The sequence below is a fragment of the Triticum dicoccoides genome, chromosome 7B, assembly GCF_002162155.2.
Source record: "Triticum dicoccoides isolate Atlit2015 ecotype Zavitan chromosome 7B, WEW_v2.0, whole genome shotgun sequence".
Lineage (NCBI taxonomy): Eukaryota > Viridiplantae > Streptophyta > Magnoliopsida > Poales > Poaceae > Triticum > Triticum dicoccoides.
In genome coordinates this window covers 433,481,110-433,498,912 of record NC_041393.1, presented here as the reverse complement: position 1 = coordinate 433,498,912, position 17,803 = coordinate 433,481,110, and the positions used below count along the sequence as shown (strand labels likewise).

The following is a 17,803-nucleotide window of genomic DNA, read 5'->3' as shown; positions in this document are numbered from 1 at the left end:
GCGCCTGCCCGCGCTACTAATAGCCAAAAAACCAGCGCTACTGGTAAGGGTTTTCCTAGTAGTGAAGGGGGTTGTTTGCTTCCATCTTGATACCTTAATGCTATGGTTGAGTTTTACCTTAATGATCTTTAGTAGTTGCGGATGCTTGCTAGAGTTCCAATCATAAGTGCATATGATCTAAGAAGAGAAAGTATGTTAGCTTATGCCTCTCCGTTATATAAAATTGCAATAACGACCATCGATCTTGTTAACAATTGCCTAGGATGATTCCGCACACCGATCCATCATTATTCCACACTCGCTATTTATAATATATTTTAACTTATGTTAACAACACCTATTTTTATATTTTAGTTCTCCGATATCATGCAAAGTTATCCTCTTCATACCCACAACGTAGTTTTATTTCTTGTTTCTAGATGGAAGCAAACGTTCGGTGTACATAGAGTCATTTCAGTGGCAGATAGGACTTGAGAGAATATTGATCTTACCTTTAGCTTCTCGTGGGTTCGACACTCCATACTTATCACTTCCATATTTGGAAATTTCTATGATGATTCCTTACACTTGGGGATTATCAAAAAACGAGGAAGGGACAACCTTTTCTCAACGGCAACGTTGCCGTCGTCGAAAGGACCATAACCCTAACTCGAGGGAAGATGCAGAACGCGTCACAATTAGTTTAGATTGTGTAATCAGATTGATTCAAGATGGGAATGGGCCGGGTCGGCTTGCCGGGTCATTGGCCCAGCCCAAAAAATCAAGGCCAATGGGTCGTGTGGGTCGGCCTTGGACCATAGTTGGGTCAATGGAGCCGACACCGACTGACCCAGTGGGTCAGCAGGGTTGACCGACCTCCGAGGCCACAACTTCCACCCATTGTGCAACTCGCCATCCTATTCCTCTGTCGCTCGTCCTGCTATAAGATTGTGCTTCTGGTCGGCTTCCTCACCTTCCCGACGATGCTGCCAAGCACATGTGAGACTAGCCTGAGCCTCCTGCTTCCACATGCCCTGCTTGTTTGTTAGCGCTCGTCCTCTGCTTCTTATTTGCTATTAGGTGCTTGTAATTAGGCAATGAACGTCCTAATTTGTTCGATCATTTGACAGCCCGATCTTTGCTATTAGGTGCTCGTAAAGTTTGCTTCTTAATATTGCTACTATAGGAATTTTCTGCACACGATCTTGTGCAGATGTTTTTTATCCAGCCTAGTAATTTTTTGCTAGTTACCTAGATAACAATTAGAATTCAGGCCGGCCCGAGATACCCATCAGGCCAGTAAGGCCATGGGCTTAGAAATGGGTCGACCCTGGCCTCCTCAAAAATTGGCCTTGAGGCCATGAGGGCCAGGGCTGCGTCGGCCCGTTCCCATCTTGAAGATTGAGGAGTAGAGAAGACCCCTCAAAAAGAAAAAGGAATAGAGAAGAGATTCTTAATTTTTTTTAAGGTTAGAAATTACTAGTAAAATACAGTTCGCCAACCCTAAGTTCCGCCGGATCGGGGCGCGCGAGCATCCAGGCGATCGTGAAGGGCCCGACGGCTGCTGGCTGCTGCCTCGACCCGACCTTGGCAAGGTCAGCAATGCCGCAAGCCGCCACTCAAGAGGGAGAGGCGTCGGGGTCCGGACCAACCCGCGCGCTCCCACGCAGCCAGAGGTCCACGGCTGCAGCAAGGCCCACGGCGACGACCCGGTCGATGGCCCTGGTGCGTGCGCGGCAGTCCCTGGGCTCCCAGTCCCCACTGGAACCAACCGTGCGATCCAATACAAGGAAGAGAAAGAGGGATCCGGCTGCCAACCGGAAATCGAAGAAACGGAAGAGGACCGGGGAGGAGGAGGAGGTCTCATCTGCAGACAGCTCTCCAGTTCGCCAGCCACATATCCGGATCGGATGTACCGACTTCATGATCTGAATACGTCCAAAGCCATTCAGAAGGCACGAGAAGATGTTTCGGCCAAAAGAGGTATGCAATCCAAGTCGCCTCGATTCCTTTCCATGGTTTCATCACCAATGAGAAAAAGTATCGATTCCACTTCCGAGTGAAGTATTGTGTTCGGCACATGAGTGTTTACTTCGTGTACCGAATTTCTTGTAGCTCGCCATATGGGATTGGCTACTCTGAATGTGCACATGTGCAGAGCTTCCATGTGTGTTCTTGATGACCCAAATCTGGTTCCTGATCGTGAATCTGCAAGGACGGCAGTGCTTAACGCTGGACGCTCTGTTCTCGGACTTTCATCCTCTGTTGGTACAAATAATAATGATACCATATCTGTTTATTTAGGAGCATCGTGAAATTATGTTGTTTGTTGCTGATATTTCAATGAATTTGTATATTTGTAGGTGGTAAGCCACTAGCACGATGCTGTGGTTTCTGGGTTGATTGGGATGAGAAGAACAAAATTGGCACTGCTTTGACAACTTCACGTCTCATTTGTACCAAGTCTGCATCTTTGGACAGTTGGTCAGGGCAAGAAGAGTATGATACTAATGCCGAGGTGAGTTCTTAAGGATGAGTAGAATTGATGAGTTCTATTCATTTGCTTTGCCCTATAGCTAGTCCAACCTCTAGTTGATTCCAATTCAAAATACCTCTTTCTACTTGTGGCTATAATATACTAGTCCTGCTGAAAAAAGGTTAAAATCTTGCATTCTGCACCTGCTGTAGGTCCTTGTTCACATGCAGGGTGGCACCACTGAAAAGGCCACCCTGCAGTACCATCAGAAGCACTATGATTTGGCCTTCTTCAGTGTTAGAATGGATAGGCCTGTTCATATACTATCTTTCAATGATGGTGTGAAGCGTTCTGACCATGTTTTTGAGCTTGGAAGAGATGAAAGTTCGTTTCTAAGGATAAGCCATGGTGTGGTGAAATTCTTGAATCCAAACCTACTTGAACGGTATCACTATATGCATGTTCACAGTGCAGATCCACGTCCCAAGGTAAAAACTGTATTTTATCTTGAGATTGAATTGTACATTTGCTATTCTGGACAATGTATTTTAATGCCTATTTCGCAAATTAATGCTATTGTACCTTCTTGATTTCAATGCATTTTCTAGTATGGCAAAGGAGCGCCACTCATTGACTTTGGCGGAAAAATTGTGGGAATGGTCAATGGCAATACAAGCGGGTCTTTTATACCGTCTTCCATTTTAGTGAAGTGCTTGCATTTGTGGAGAAAATTCCAGTATGTTCTTGTTTACTTCTGTTTTTAGTGCCACTAAGAAGACATGTAGCATTATTATGTCCCCTTTTTAAAGAATATTTTGTCTAGTAAGGATGCAATGAAACACATTATTGATGTTTGTGATCTATAGCAAGTGGATTTCATCAAGATCTATGCAGATTCTAGCCTTGTCTAGATCAATCCCAAGCTGCACAAACTTGGTTCTTCGTCTATTACTCTTAGATCGAGTTGTTCCACTTTGATATCCTTCTGTTAGTTGAATTTCCTTTATGCAGTGTAGCTTTATAAATCAACAGGATCATATGATCAGGGAAGGCAAAGTTCATCTAATCAAAATATTTGGTCTAGCATGGTTCAAAACTATTTGTCTAGCATTGGAATTTTGATGATATGATAAAATATAATTTGGTTTTTTTGACTCGATTCATTTTAGAAGGGTTAACTCTTATGCTTACTAACTTATTAATGTATATTGGATGACTTTTTGATATAGGCGCATCCCTCGGCCCCAGCTTGGAATGAAATTTTGGTCGATCAAGTTTGTGGACATTGCTCTTGCTGAGAATATATTGTGCAAGTGTAATATTGATGATGGCCTTATTGTAAAAAGGGTATCTCTCGCCCTCTCTTTCTCTCTAGATCAAAATATAGCCACACTAAACTAGGAGCACAGAATTGCTAATTTTACGCTCCGGAGAGACTGCACGAGCCACTCCTGGGCAAACCAACTGACTACACAACCTGCAACCCACACATATATGATTTTTGATAGTAAAAATGCTCTAGACCATCGTAAATCTTGGAAAGCTTGTTGTTTTAATGTCACTCATGCGATATAGTTGTAAATTGTAAAATGTGCATGCAAATAGCCTTTAGTAGTGTTTTTTTAGTGCTATTATGTGAGTGTTTGTTGTAAACGTGGCTATTTATTTGAACTTAGTTGTGTACTCATCTGTTATTAGTGTGTCTGGTTGAAGTTGTAGTATTTGTCATGTTAGGTTTGTAATATATATAGCGGAGTATCTAGTAAATGTAGCAAAGTACTAAAGTTGCTATGTGATTAAGTAGCACCAGAGCATCTAGTTATGTAGTAAAACCAGTTATGTGCAAGTCATCTATGCGCACAATTGTATTTTTTGCTAGTTGGTAAATGGATTTGGTACTGATATGCTTAGCAGGTGCCTTTGCTAACCCAGTTTTACTACCTTCAATTCATCATGTACCTCCTTGTCTCCATTTTGGAGCGGAGGCAAGATTTTTACCATGTGATCTCTAGGATTTACTATGTATTATACACCATAGTTTACTACATGTTTTACCGTTGAGTAGGAGGTGAGAAACCAAGGCACCCAAGTGTTGGGCTGGTTTGGATTTATGTTTGATCTTCTATTACTACATTACTGTTCATCTTTGCTAGTAGGACTTGCTAGTACTGTATCCCTGTGCACCTTTACTACTAGAACTTCAGATTTTGTGCATGATTTGGATAGAGAAGTCAGGGATCCGGGAAGTTGTTGGTATGGTCAATCGTGCACTGTGTCTGGAGCGCAGAACACACACACACACATACACACATGTTTATATTGGTCATTTCTAGATTTATGTTAGCTTTCTTGACTGTTTATGTTATCATGCATATTGAGTGGTTATTGCGGGTCTTAGGTGTCATATGGATCTCCTGCTGAGAAACTTGGAATACTGGTGGGTGACGTCATTAGTTGTTTCAATGGAGAACACATCTCTACAACAGTTGAGGTAGATGCACTGTAGATATTATGTTTGAAGTAATACGAAAGTAAGACACTCATGTTAAATTCTATTGCTTTATGCTATTGACTTACATAAGTATTGTTGCTGTTGTCAGTTAGAGAATATGATGCTGAGCAAATGTGAGGATGAAAATAATAGCCTTAATTCTGAACTGAATGTCAAAGTAAGTTTTTTCTATGATTTGCTTTATGCATGTTGTTCATGCCTTTATATGGAAATAATATTAGCAAAATGTTGACACTGATAAAGATATGATTTTACCTTTTTAGCTTGATGTGTTTCACATACGCAAGTCTCGCTGGAGTGACAGAACATTAACTGTAAAAGTGTCTGATGACAGTGAAGTAGTTGCAACAGGAGGTATGTATCCTTTGCCAACCTATTCGATCTAAGGATCTACATTATTTCGTTTTGTAAATGGTTATTCACACATTTGCCACTGTGCCATAGTTTTTTTTACATATTTGCTATTAGTTTCTCTCACCTTCCTCTGATTTCGCCACCGTGCAATTGGTCAGCACTAGTTAGACTCAGCTGGGCACTATGTATTAGCTGGGTAGCGGAAGCATCGAGTATTTTGGGCTATTGAAGATGTGAGAATTTACCAAGTATTTACAGTAGACATGCAGACTTAGGGCCTGTTCTGAACTCCTCCAACTCTCAACTCCACAAACTTCTAGTTTGAAGTTGACCCGAACGCTTTAGCTTCTAGAAGTTAAATTCCCGAAGCTAAGATGGGCCGGTAGTGCAAATTTGCGAAGCAAAGGAAACCCAGCTCCACGTTTTGAAGAATCTGGAGTTCCCCTTATTTACAAACAGATTGCCACCGCTAAGGAAAACGATTCGCTCGCTCGAACAGACACGCACGAACCGCTCGGTCATATCTCCCCTGCCCCTCGCGTTCTCCCTCTGGAAACCCTCAGCACCGTCGTCCCGCCGCCACGCCCGGCCCCCTCGGTCGCCGGCCGGATTCTCTCCATCGACTCCAGATCCGGCCGTCCCAGCTAGTTCCTCACCGATTCCCGTCCTCACAGCCGCGGTACCGCCGTCAGCGAGGAACGGCGCCGTGGGGGAAGGAGGATCTCACCCCCACACCATTGATGCCAGCAAGGAGCAGCGTCGGTGGGGGAAGGAGGAGCTCAGCGAGGAGCAGCGCTGGTGAGCAAGGAGGAGCATCTTTTTTTTGGCCTGTGTGCAGTTGAGCCCAAAATGGGCTTCTTCCAGCTGGCCCAAGGTGGCAAGAACCTGGGCTTCACCGCCCCAGCTGGGCTGCCAGCTCACTCAGGCGCTCGGAGAAGCTAGCGAGGCTCCAGAACGGTTTGGTGCACTCTACGTGAAGTGAGAAGTCAGGTTAGAAGCTGGATACGAGAAGTTTTGGAGAAGTTAGCGAGTCTCCGAACAGGCCCTTAAAGCTCTTGCATGTCAGGTTGTGCTACTCTTGCAGAAAGATCTTCAAAATGCAATTTTAGTGCAAGTAGTAAGATCTTAGACCTCACAGAAATGGTAGAAATTTCTCTGATGTATTACTCTACAAAAAGGTAGGCCTCTATCACACAAAATTACTAAGTGCAGCTATCAAACAGAGAAAAGTAAGCAAGCATTAGGCTGCATACATGCTACATTGAAGGTTCAAGGCTGCACACAGCATTACAAGCAATAAACTTCACAAGTTCTTACTTCCAAAAGCGTCAGGACTGCATACTTGTCACACGTGTTCTTCAAAAGCTCCTGGATTGCATACTCACTAATTTCAGAAGCAGCAGGACTCCATACTTGCCATTGCAAGTCTGAAACCAAAATTTACATGGCAATAGCACCTATCGCAGCTTCTGTAGCAATCTGATCATGTGGTGATGTTTGTGGCTGGTTTTAGTTCAGCATTTTTGCTACTTCAAATCACAGATCTTTTCCTTTGACCTTTTGCCACCACTTTCTTACCAGTCTTCCTGGAGGTGCATCGGACCATCAGTTTTACAAATAGAAAGAAATGCATTAGTCTCCTGTAGCTAAAGAGATTCATCTGTTTTATAGAATTAACTAATAGCTAAATAAATGCATTAGTTTTACATAAGAACAATAGTTTTACAAAAACTAAAGAAACGCGTTAGGCGAGTTAGAGTACCGAACAGTGCTTATACTAATAGAGGGACCAGTCTGTTCATCTTCTGAAAATTCTTGGTCAACTTACTCTTTGCAATTCTTCTGTATCTGACCAAGTTGTCCACAGCATTTGCATTTCCTCTTTGTAGGCCCAACCTTGCATCTATTTCATTCAAAGCCTGGATTATATTTTTTAGTAAAGGGCAGCCCGGTACACGTAGCTCCCGCTTGCGCAGGGTCCGGGGAAGGGTCCGACCACTTTGGGTTTTCTGTACGCAGCCTTTCCCTGCATTTTTGCAAGAGGATGTTTCTAGGACTCGAACCCATGAACTTATGGTCACAAAGCAACAGCTTTACTGTTGCGCCAAGGCTCCCCTTCAGGAGGCCTCTTTAGCAGAGGAGGACACGTTTGGCATGTTGATATTTCCATAGCATTGCATGTATGCTGTTTGCATAATCTGCTTATACTTGAACTTCCCTTCCTGGTTCCCTAAGTGAAGTGATGACGAAAATAGCATGGACACAAGGAAGGCCTTTGCACAGCCTATAGCTACATGCTCTCTTCTCAGTGTCAACTGGACGCTTCCATTCCATTCCATCCCATCTTTCTCTCTTGCATATACTTCTGCCTCTGAACTTTTGCTTCTGACCAGTCTTATCTTTAGACCTCTAGTTCTTTGATTAAGGTTCTGCATGATAGTTGTGAGAACTTAGTGACTTCTTTTTGTTGCAATTCTTTTGTCTAAGATCAGTTCTCTGCATTAATTGTGGCCTAATGGTATCCAACAAATCGACGATGGGCATAGCTTTTAGTTTCTTGGTCTTGCTGTTGAATGAATCTGCTAGATTGTTATCTGACATAATCAACTTTGGGGACTTCATTGAACTTGCTTCTAGACCATAAATTTGGGTGGTGTTCATCCTTGTATTTCTGCACTTTAGGTTTTGCATAGATTTTCTCTATGTAGGCAGCATGCTTCATAGGGAGGTAGGTATGCACAGTAGGCCATAAATTGTCATAGAATTTAAAGACCCTTTAAACTTCTTCAGAAAATTGGCAGCTAGCTGCCTCATGCTCTCTATGCTCCACTCGCTAAAAGATGCAACCCACTGCACTCTCCCATCCCTTGCATGCATCTGTGTGATTGACCAGACCAGCTGGATGGCCAATGACCTGTTTGTCTCTCCATGAAGGCATGAATCCAGTCCTGGTGTCAGTGGATTCTGCATCCATAACTCCATAGGCTACCGGGTACAACCAATTTTGGCCATCAATACCACAAGCAGCTGCCAATTGTCCTCCGAACTTGTTAGAACAGTTGAATCTACAGCCAAGTATGGTCGGCACCCCTCTAAGAAACCCATCCAACATGGCTTGACTGATGCAAACTCTTTGTTGAAGCACATTTTCAATTTGATTTCTTCATAATCAATATCAACAAACACTCGTTGATGATACCATCTTTAAATCTGACTTAAATGTGCATACCAATTACCAAGTGGAAACTATCTTTCCCTTGCCCTTATAAATGTCATCTCCTTGCATTAAATGTTCTATGATGTGGAACTTTGATATGGCACTACTCTTGAAGTTTCTTCTGCAAATCTGTAGCACCAAGTGAAAAGTCTTTTTCTAACTAGTCCAGCAATTGTAGCAACCCATGTTCTTGTAGCTGGCGTCAGCCTCTCACTTCTTTGAGCACGCCAGCAAATATGATTGTTGAAGTATCTTGTTGATTTCGGTGGATTGGGATTCATCTAAGAAAGGGGATTTTTTGTTCCTGAAGCTTCGGTGCCCCTCTGGCCTATCCATTCATCTCCCTGTACACCATGTACAAGTTACATATTAGCCCCTCTACATCTCTAAATCCAGTACAAGGACCTCCAACACCCCCACTCAAGACGGCGCAAATATATCTATGTGCCCCATCTTGTCACAAATTTTCATGAAAGACACAACACCAACTCCTTTGGTTAAAACATCAGCCAGCTGATCTACAGATTTAACAAAGCTAACTTTTAAGTACTCCCTCGTCTTTTACCTTGATGAAATGTCTGTCTATTTCAACATGCTTTGTTCTATCATGATCGACTGGGTTATTGACTATCTTGATGGTAGCTTGATTGTCACAGTAAAGTTGAAGGGGTGCATCATCATACAACTGAAGTTCAGCTAGCAATATTCTCAGCCACATTAACTCGCATAAGCCTGACACCATTGATCTAAATTCCGCCTCTGCCGTGGATCAAGCGACAACGCTTCTGTTTCTTGCTCCTCCAACTGACGAGATTACCACCAACAAATACACAGTAACCTGATGTAGACCTTGTATCATGTAAGCACCCAGCCCAGTCAGCATCCGTATACCCCTCTATTTTTAGGTGCCCATGACTTGAAAACAGAATCCCCTTCCCAGGACAGCTCTTAAGATATTGCAAAATTTGATTTACAGCATTTAAATGGCCAGACAGCGGATCATGCATATAACAGCTTACAATGCTAACAGCATATGCAATATCTGGCCTTGTGTGTGATAAGTAAATTAAGCGACCAACTAACCTCTGATATTTATACTTGTCCACTGGATCACCTGAGTTTGCTAGAATGCGATAATTCTGCTCAATTGGTGTGGCCGCTGGTTTACACTCTAACATGCCAGTTTCATTAAGCAAATCAAGTACATATTTCCTCTGTGAAAGGTAAATACCTTGTGCCCCGTATGTAACTTCAATTCCCAGGAAGTAGTGAAGACAACCCAGGTCCTTAATTTCAAAGATTCTCTCTAGTGTCTCTTTTAAGCACATTATCTCCTCGTCATCATCCCCTGTAATTACTATGTCATCAACATACACAAGTATAGTAATCTTATCACAATGACGCTTAAAGAAAAGAGTGTGATCAGCATTGCTTTGTTGATATCCTAGAGACCAAATTTCCTTTCTAAACCTTCCAAACCAAGCCCTAGGCGATTGTTTAAGTCCATAAAGAGACTTCCTTAGTTTGCATACTTTTCCTTCAGTTTCACTACTATTAAACCAGGAGGATTTTCCATATAAACCTCTTCCTGCAAGTCTCCATGGAGAAATGCATTTTTAACATCCATTTGAAATAGTTTCCATTTACGGTTTTCTGCTATTGAGATCATCGTTCTAATAGTGTTCATCTTTGCCACTGGAGCGAATGTTTCATCATAATCTACTCCATAAGTTTGGCTATACCCTTTTGCCACTAACCTGGCCTTATATCTTTCTACCTTCCTTCAGGTGTCTGCTTCACAGTAAATACCCACTTACAACCCACAATCTTCTTGTTTTCTGGAATTGTAGTGAGTTCCCATGTATTATTTTTATCAAGTGCTGCCATTTCTTCCAGCATTGCCTCTCTCCATCTTGGATCTTTCTTCGCCTCTTGCCAGTCACGTGGTATTGGTATTGTGGAATCTAAAGAAGCAATGAATGATTTATACCAATAACCCACCTATGAGTATTAAACATGATTAGAAACAATATATGGGGACAGTTTTGAGGGTAATTTCCCAGATGTTGTGCGAGGCTGCTTTCTGTGGGCAATAGGAACATCTAGATCATCATATGGAGAAGAGAGTGCACCATCACTCGTGGAGGATGGCAGTGGAGCCTGGGATGAAGTTGGACTTGGGATTGAACCATGCGTGTTAGGTTGTTCTTGGGCTTCAAGAATAATTTCCTCCCCCTGCACATGTTCATTCCCAGTTTGGTGTCTTCGTGTAGACACCTTAAGATCACGTTCCTCATTCAGCCTTGGCCACTGTAATGTTCCATTTGATGTATCTTGTTGCTCCCCCTCCACCTGTTCTTGGTCTGTTTCCATCCTGCCCACATCTTCATCATCATACACATCCACCTGCTGGTATTGCCCCAACTATCATTTTTCTTGATGACGCACAATTGTCTTCCTCTTCTTTATCTTCCCCTGTCTCACAATCTGTGTTTGAGATAATATCATTAATAAACAAGTCGGGAAATACATCAGTTAGGTCAGTTGGCTCTCCATAGAATGATTCATGTTCCCTGAAGATTACATCCATACTTACAAACATCCTTTTTTCAGCAGGTCACCAGCATTTGTACCCTTTCTGTTTCCCTGAATACCCAACGAACACATCTTAAAGCTCTAGGATCTAAGTTTCCAACAGATGGCCTGTAGTCTTTCACAAAGCGTACACACCCAAAGACTTTTGTAGTCCTGCCTGTCAGACACTCTATTGGAGTTTTGTAACCTAGCACTCTAGACGGCATTATATTCATCAAATACGCAGCAGTCATTACTGCCTCACTCCACAAAAACTTTGGAACATTCATGGTCATCATGATACATGGTGTAAACTCTAAGAGATGCCTATTTTTCCTCTCAGCCAAACCATTCTGTTCAGAGGTGCCTGGACAGGTAGTTTGATGGATAATTCCAAAGCTTGATAAGTACGCATCAAACTCCTTATTTACATATTCTGTGCCATTGTCAGTTCTAAATACTTTCACACATGCATTATATTGGGTCGTAATTAAATTATGAAAATCCTGAAACACTCAAATGCATCACTCTTATTTTTCAACATATAGAGCCAAGTAGTTCTAGTGCAGCAGTCAATGAATGTGACAAAAGAACGATATCCATTAAGAGATAACACTCCACTAGGACCCCACCATACATCTGAGTGAATGGTCTCAAGTGGTACAGTACTCCTATTATCTGAAGATACATAAGTACTCTTGTCTGCTTTCCATAGTGGCACACATCACATGCTAGATTCTCTTTGCTAATTTTATTATAAAGGTTTGTATAAAGCTGACCCAGAGTGACAAAAGACATATTATGTCCTAGCCTGCGACGATGGAGAAATTCCTCTAGTGGAGAGTGAGACGACACAGCAGCAACCGTAGGTGACATGTTATCATCTAAGTAATACAGGCCATCATGCATGTTCCCTGTCCCAAGCCTTCTTCCAGTCCCCAAGTTCCTGAAATAAGCACCATGATGGGAAGAAGATAGCAACACAATTAAGCTCTTTTGTAATGCAACTAACGGATAGCAGATTAATTGGGAACGAGGGAACATGTAGAACAGATGAAAGAGACATATTAGATCCACACATGACTGTTCCTGAACCCAGAACAGTTTGAGAGGAGTCGTCATCCAATTTCACACTGTGCCTCTTTGAATCAGGAGCATAATCAGTCTATTAACCATGGTATATTAGTAACTTTATAATTCATAGTGCAAGAATTTTTACCACCAAAGTTGGAAGATGCAGCGGATGTAGATGCACTAGGAGCCCCGGTAGATTGCTTGTCATCCAAACATATTGCCTTCAATTTGCTCCACTTTTCCCAGTCATCAACCGACATCTCCACTTTCATAGTTTGTGAGGCTTCTTCAATAATTGTTGAGGTATTCGCCCTGCCTGCAGGTCGCATACCACGTCCTTGGCTACCTCTGCGTCCATCAAATGCACGTCCATGACCCCTGCCTCTCCACTCTTGTCCTCTACCCCGGCCTCCTCCAAATAGTACAGGGCAAGAGAGTCGCAAATGTCCTGGCTGACCACATTCAAAACATTTCCTCTCATATGTACCTCCTCCTGATCTTTGGAAGTCCACCCCTTCTGTAGCAAGGAAGGCTGAGCGCCTCTGTGCGACGCCCTGTGTAGCTGACCCTGTAGCCTCCAACTTTAACCGAGTTTCCTCGCTAATAATTGCAGACATTGCTTGCTCCATGTTAGGTAGTATCCCACTACTATACAATGCAGCCCTTCTGTTTTCAAACTTGGAACTAAGCCCATTTAGAAAATCCTTGACACGCCTTCTCTCTGTCCATTTATTAAACTTCTCAATGCACTTGCCACACTCCATCTCAATCGAATCATAGTAGTCAAGATCACTCCACAAACGTTTTAACTCAGATACGTACTCCACCACTGATTTCTCACCTTGACTTAGCTCCTGAAGCTCTCTTTGGATCCTGCAAGCCAACATTTCATTCCGAACTCCAGAGTAAATACCCTTGAGGAGCCTCCAGATCTCAGATGCATCCTTGATCCTCTCAACCTGCTTGGCAATTTGGGGAGACAATGAACTCAACAACCACGCCCTTACAAGTGCATTGGTCATCTTCCACTTCTGTCCTTCCCTTGAGCTTTCATCCGCTGGTTTTTCAATTGCACCAAGTATGTAGCCTTCCAATTTCCTGGAGACCAACATGGTCTCGGCATGTTCAGCCCAACTTGCATAACGTTCTGATCCCTCGAGCTTCACATGAGGCATCTGTAAAGGATGGATCTCTTCCTTAGTCTCAGGTTCTGTTCTCATGCCACCTCCCTGTCTGCTGAGTGCATCAAACAAAGGTTGATATTTCTCGTCCATTGCTTGTAGCACTGCAGCAAGCTCCGCTGCTGTAACTGCCGCAGGAGCATTCACATTATCTCCCATCTTGCAAGTGTACTACCTTCAATCACCAACTCAGAACCAGTATTCTCCCCCTGCGAATCAATCCTGCAGCAGTGCAGCCTACCTTCTATCCACACCTCAACCTCTGCCTCAAATCAGCCCTCAAACCTTGCACACAAATAACCAACTCACCACTTTCGCCTTTGCCTGAAGTAGTCCTACTCGACCCCTCGCAGCAGCAGCCGTACTCCACCTCCTGGGTACCTCCTAGCCTCTGTCTCCAGTCCGTCCGCTGTTCGCTCTGCTCGCCGCTGGCCGCCCTGCTCCACCGCAGCCAAGCACACAGCCAACAAGGCAGCCCCGATTCTGCTCTCCACCGCCACAAATCGGGGCCCCAAAGGCCTTCCAGTACTCAACGCTGTCAACCTGCGTGACGCTAATGCGAATCCCCAACCTGCTCTGATGTTCCCTTGCCTTTATAAATGCCATCTCCTTGCATTAAATGTTCTATGATGTGGAACTTTGATATGGCACTACTCTTGAAGTTTCTTCTGCAAATCTGTAGCACCAAGTGAAAATTCTTTTTCTAACTAGTCCAGCAATTGTAGCAACCCATGTTCTTGTAGCTGGCGTCAGCCTCTCACTTCTTTGAGCACGCCAGCAAATATGATTGTTGAAGTATCTTGTTGATTTCGGTGGATTGGGATTCATCTAAGAAAGGGTATTTTTTGTTCCTGATGCTTCGGTGCGCCTCTGGCCTATCCATTCATCTCCCTGTATATACACCATGTACAAGTTACATATTAGCCCCTCTACATCTCTAATATCCAGTACAAGGACCTCCAACAATGATGACTGGGGTAGGAGACAGAAATTATTAACACATGTAATCCACACATTATACATGAAGACCAACTATAAAACATTATACTTAAAAAGTTAAACCATCTTTCATATAAGTTGCATGCAGTTTCTATCCACAATAAACTCGTACCAGAGGTGGATCACCTTTTTCGGTTCTATATCCATATTCCTTTTTATCACAAAGGTTGCAAGTGCATTCTGAATTCAAACAAGGATAATTTGTCTCCTCCACAATCGGAGGATTATCTTTGTCATAGGACACTATTAGCCTGTCATAATCATCATCATCATCACCATGATTGCAAGTCATTTCTGTATCCTCTATAATAGTCAGCATATCAGGGCAGCACATAGTCCCTAGGCTCATCTATGTACCGTGTTTCACCACTGACAGTCTTAACACCCTTATATCATTCACCCTGTTCAGCTATGTTAGGGTAACTCCAACGGGGCGACGCATTTTGTCCACCCGCATCCGTTTCTGTCCGCGCGGGCAGAAACCACGGCCCAACGTGGCGGCGCAAACGGATCGATGCCCGTTTTGCTGTCCGCTTTGACCAATTTCTAGCCCATATTTTGGCTCGGTTTGCGCCCGCACAAACACGCCACGGATGCCTGCGTTGTCCTCCCCTTGCTCTCCTTTGCCCAAATATGGCAAAGGATGTGTGCAACCGACGCCTAGTATAATCCTAACAGTTGTGAGATAGTTATTGGTAAAGTTTGCCATGTAGAACAATGTGATGATGTGGCAGAAAATAAGTAAGTAAAGAGAGAAATGTTATATGTAAATTAACCAAGTCACAGTTGTGAAATTGTTGTTGGCAAAGTTTGCCATATAGGACAAGACATAATAAATAAGTAGAGAGAGAATTTGTTGAATGTAATTTAACCAAAAATTCTAGCACAAGCTTCAAACTTAGTGGGAAATTTAATATTTCTCATCTCCTATTGAATAGCATAGACATACTCTGTTGTAGTATTGTATGATTGATTGATCATTAGTTGATAAATATCGACAACCCACAAAATGTTGAATATGCTTTAGATGGTATTTTTGCTAGAGAACTTAGCTTCGTTAAACATCGTTGATCATACTGTTTTTGGTTAAAAGTAGACATTGTTAGAGTTATATTAAGTGATGTCTTTTGGCCTTTTGTATTCTAGTCTCTTGGCATCCTCTTGTAGCCTTTTGGCATCCTCATGTATGTGTATATATGTTGGCATTGGCCTCCTAATAATAAGTTGCTATTCTCCTAACATCAACATGGTATCATGAGCCTAGGTTAGGGAATTTTTTTTCTCTGGGTATCACAACTTGCCCTTCCGATCCACATCCTGGCTGTGCTGTTCCACATCTTGAATGGCAGTTTGCGATGGCAGAGGAGATTGCCGCTCTTGAGCGCAACGACACATGGGATCTGGTTTCTCTTCCTTCCTGTGTTTGTCCCATCACTTGTAAGTGGGTCTATAAGACCAAGACTCGCTCTGATGGTTCTCTCGAGCGTTATAAAGCTCGTCTTGTGGCGAGCGGCTTTCAGCAGGAGCATGGTCGTGATTATGATGAGACATTTGCTCCTGTGGCCCATATGACCACTGTCCGCACACTTCTCGCCGTGGCCTCTGTTCGCCATTGGTCCGTGTCACAACTTGATGTTAAAAATGCTTTTCTTAATGGTGAGTTGCATGAGGAGGTTTATATGCAGCCACCACCTGGGTATTCAGTTCCCGATGGCATGGTTTGTCGTCTTCGTCGCTCTCTCTATGGCCTTAAGCAAGCCCCTTGCGCTTGGTTTGAGCGGTTTGCCTCTATGGTCATTGCTGCTGGTTTTTCACCCAGTGATAATGATCGAGCGTTGTTTGTCCACCTTTCTGCTCGTGGTCGCACTCTTCTTCTATATGTTGATGACATGACCATCATTGGCGACGATTCTGAGTACATTGCCTTTGTCAAGACCCGTCTTAATGAGCAGTTCCTTATGTCTAATCTTGGTCCTCTTCGTTACTTTCTTGGGATTGAGGTTTCCTCCACCTTTGCTGGCTTTTTTATTTCCCAAGAAAAGTATATCCAGGGCCTTCTTACTCGTGCGGCTCTTAGTGATGAGCGCACTACTGAGACTCCTATGGAGCTCAATGTTCACCTTCGTGCTTCTGATGGTGAGTCCTTGTCTGATCCGACACGTTATCGTCATCTTGTTGGGAGTCTTGTGTATCTTGTTGTCACTCGTCCGGATATCTCTTATCCTGTCCATATTCTGAGTCAGTTTGTTTCTGTTCCCACTTCAGTTCACTATAGTCACCTTCTTTGCGTTCTATGATATCTTCGTGGCACGATCTCTCATCGTCTCTTTTTTCCCGTTCCAGCTCGTTATAGCTCCAAGCCTATTCGGATGCTACGTGGGCTAGTGATCCTATGGATCGCTGTTCACTTTCTGCCTATTGTGTCTTTCTTGGTGGTTCCCTCATTTCCTGGAAGACGAAGAAACATACTGTAGTTTCTTGTTCGAGTGCAGAGGCCGAGTTGCGAGCTATGGCTCTTCTGACGGCTGAGGTGACTTGGTTACGATGGTTACTGGAGGATCTGTTACTACACCTACCACCCTCCTGTTAGACATCACAGGTGCTATCAGTATTGCGCGAGACCCTGTGAAGCATGAGCTTACCAAACACATTGGTGTTGATGCTTCTTATGTGTGCACTGCTGTGCAGGATCATGTTGTTGTTCTTCAGTATGTGCCTTCTGAGTTACAGCTAGCGGACTTCTTCACGAAGGCTCAGACTAGAGCGCAACATGGATTTCACCTCTCCAAACTCAGTGTTGTGGATCCACCATGAGTTTGAGGGGGGTGTTAGAGTTATATTAAGTGATGTCTTTTGGCCTTCTGTATTCTAGTCTCTTGGCATCCTCTTGTAGCCTTTTGGCATCCTCATGTATGTGTATATATGTTGGCATTGGCCTCCTAATAATATAAGTTGTTATTCTCCTAACATCAATAGACATGTGCATGGGCAGCCCGGCCCAGAGGCCCGAGCCCGAAAGCTTGGCATCCGGTCCACACTCGGGCTCCACTTTCTCACCCGAAGGCCGGAAGAACCCTGAAATGACCATATATAGATATTTTTTATTTGAAATATAGGTATAATATACTCCCTCCGTCCCAAAATAAGTGTCTTGAGCTTAGTACAAATTTGTACTAGAGCTAGTACAAAGTTAAGACACTTATTTTGGGACGGAGGGAGTATTAATATAATATTCCAAATGTAATAATTTCAATTAAAAAATAGCACTGTTCATGAGTTTTGGGCCAGGCCGGTCTCAGGCTTGGGATTTTCACTTCGGGCTTTGCCAAGCCCGGCCCGGCCCAGGGTATGAACAGGTCTTGAAAGAAACACTGTTGATGGAGCGGTTATGGGTAGTAATAGCAAATGCGTTCACGTGGGAAAAAATGATGCCATAT

The 17,803-nt window shown here is 43.3% G+C and overlaps 1 protein-coding gene across 1 annotated transcript in view; it reads left to right on the top strand.

Annotated features, from left to right (window-relative positions):
* The first annotated feature begins 1,460 nt into the window (after window positions 1–1,460).
* Window positions 1,461–17,803, top strand: part of LOC119338076 (probable periplasmic serine protease do/HhoA-like) — a 17,091-nt gene continuing 748 nt past the window's right edge. The window contains exons 1-9 of the mRNA XM_037610371.1: window positions 1,461–1,962; window positions 2,095–2,247; window positions 2,343–2,497; window positions 2,668–2,943; window positions 3,064–3,191; window positions 3,685–3,802; window positions 4,854–4,946; window positions 5,056–5,124; window positions 5,231–5,321. Of these exons, the coding sequence (XP_037466268.1) occupies window positions 1,890–1,962; window positions 2,095–2,247; window positions 2,343–2,497; window positions 2,668–2,943; window positions 3,064–3,191; window positions 3,685–3,802; window positions 4,854–4,946; window positions 5,056–5,124; window positions 5,231–5,321 (1,156 nt within the window). The 5' untranslated portion in view covers window positions 1,461–1,889. The remainder of the gene's footprint in view (window positions 1,963–2,094; window positions 2,248–2,342; window positions 2,498–2,667; window positions 2,944–3,063; window positions 3,192–3,684; window positions 3,803–4,853; window positions 4,947–5,055; window positions 5,125–5,230; window positions 5,322–17,803) is intronic.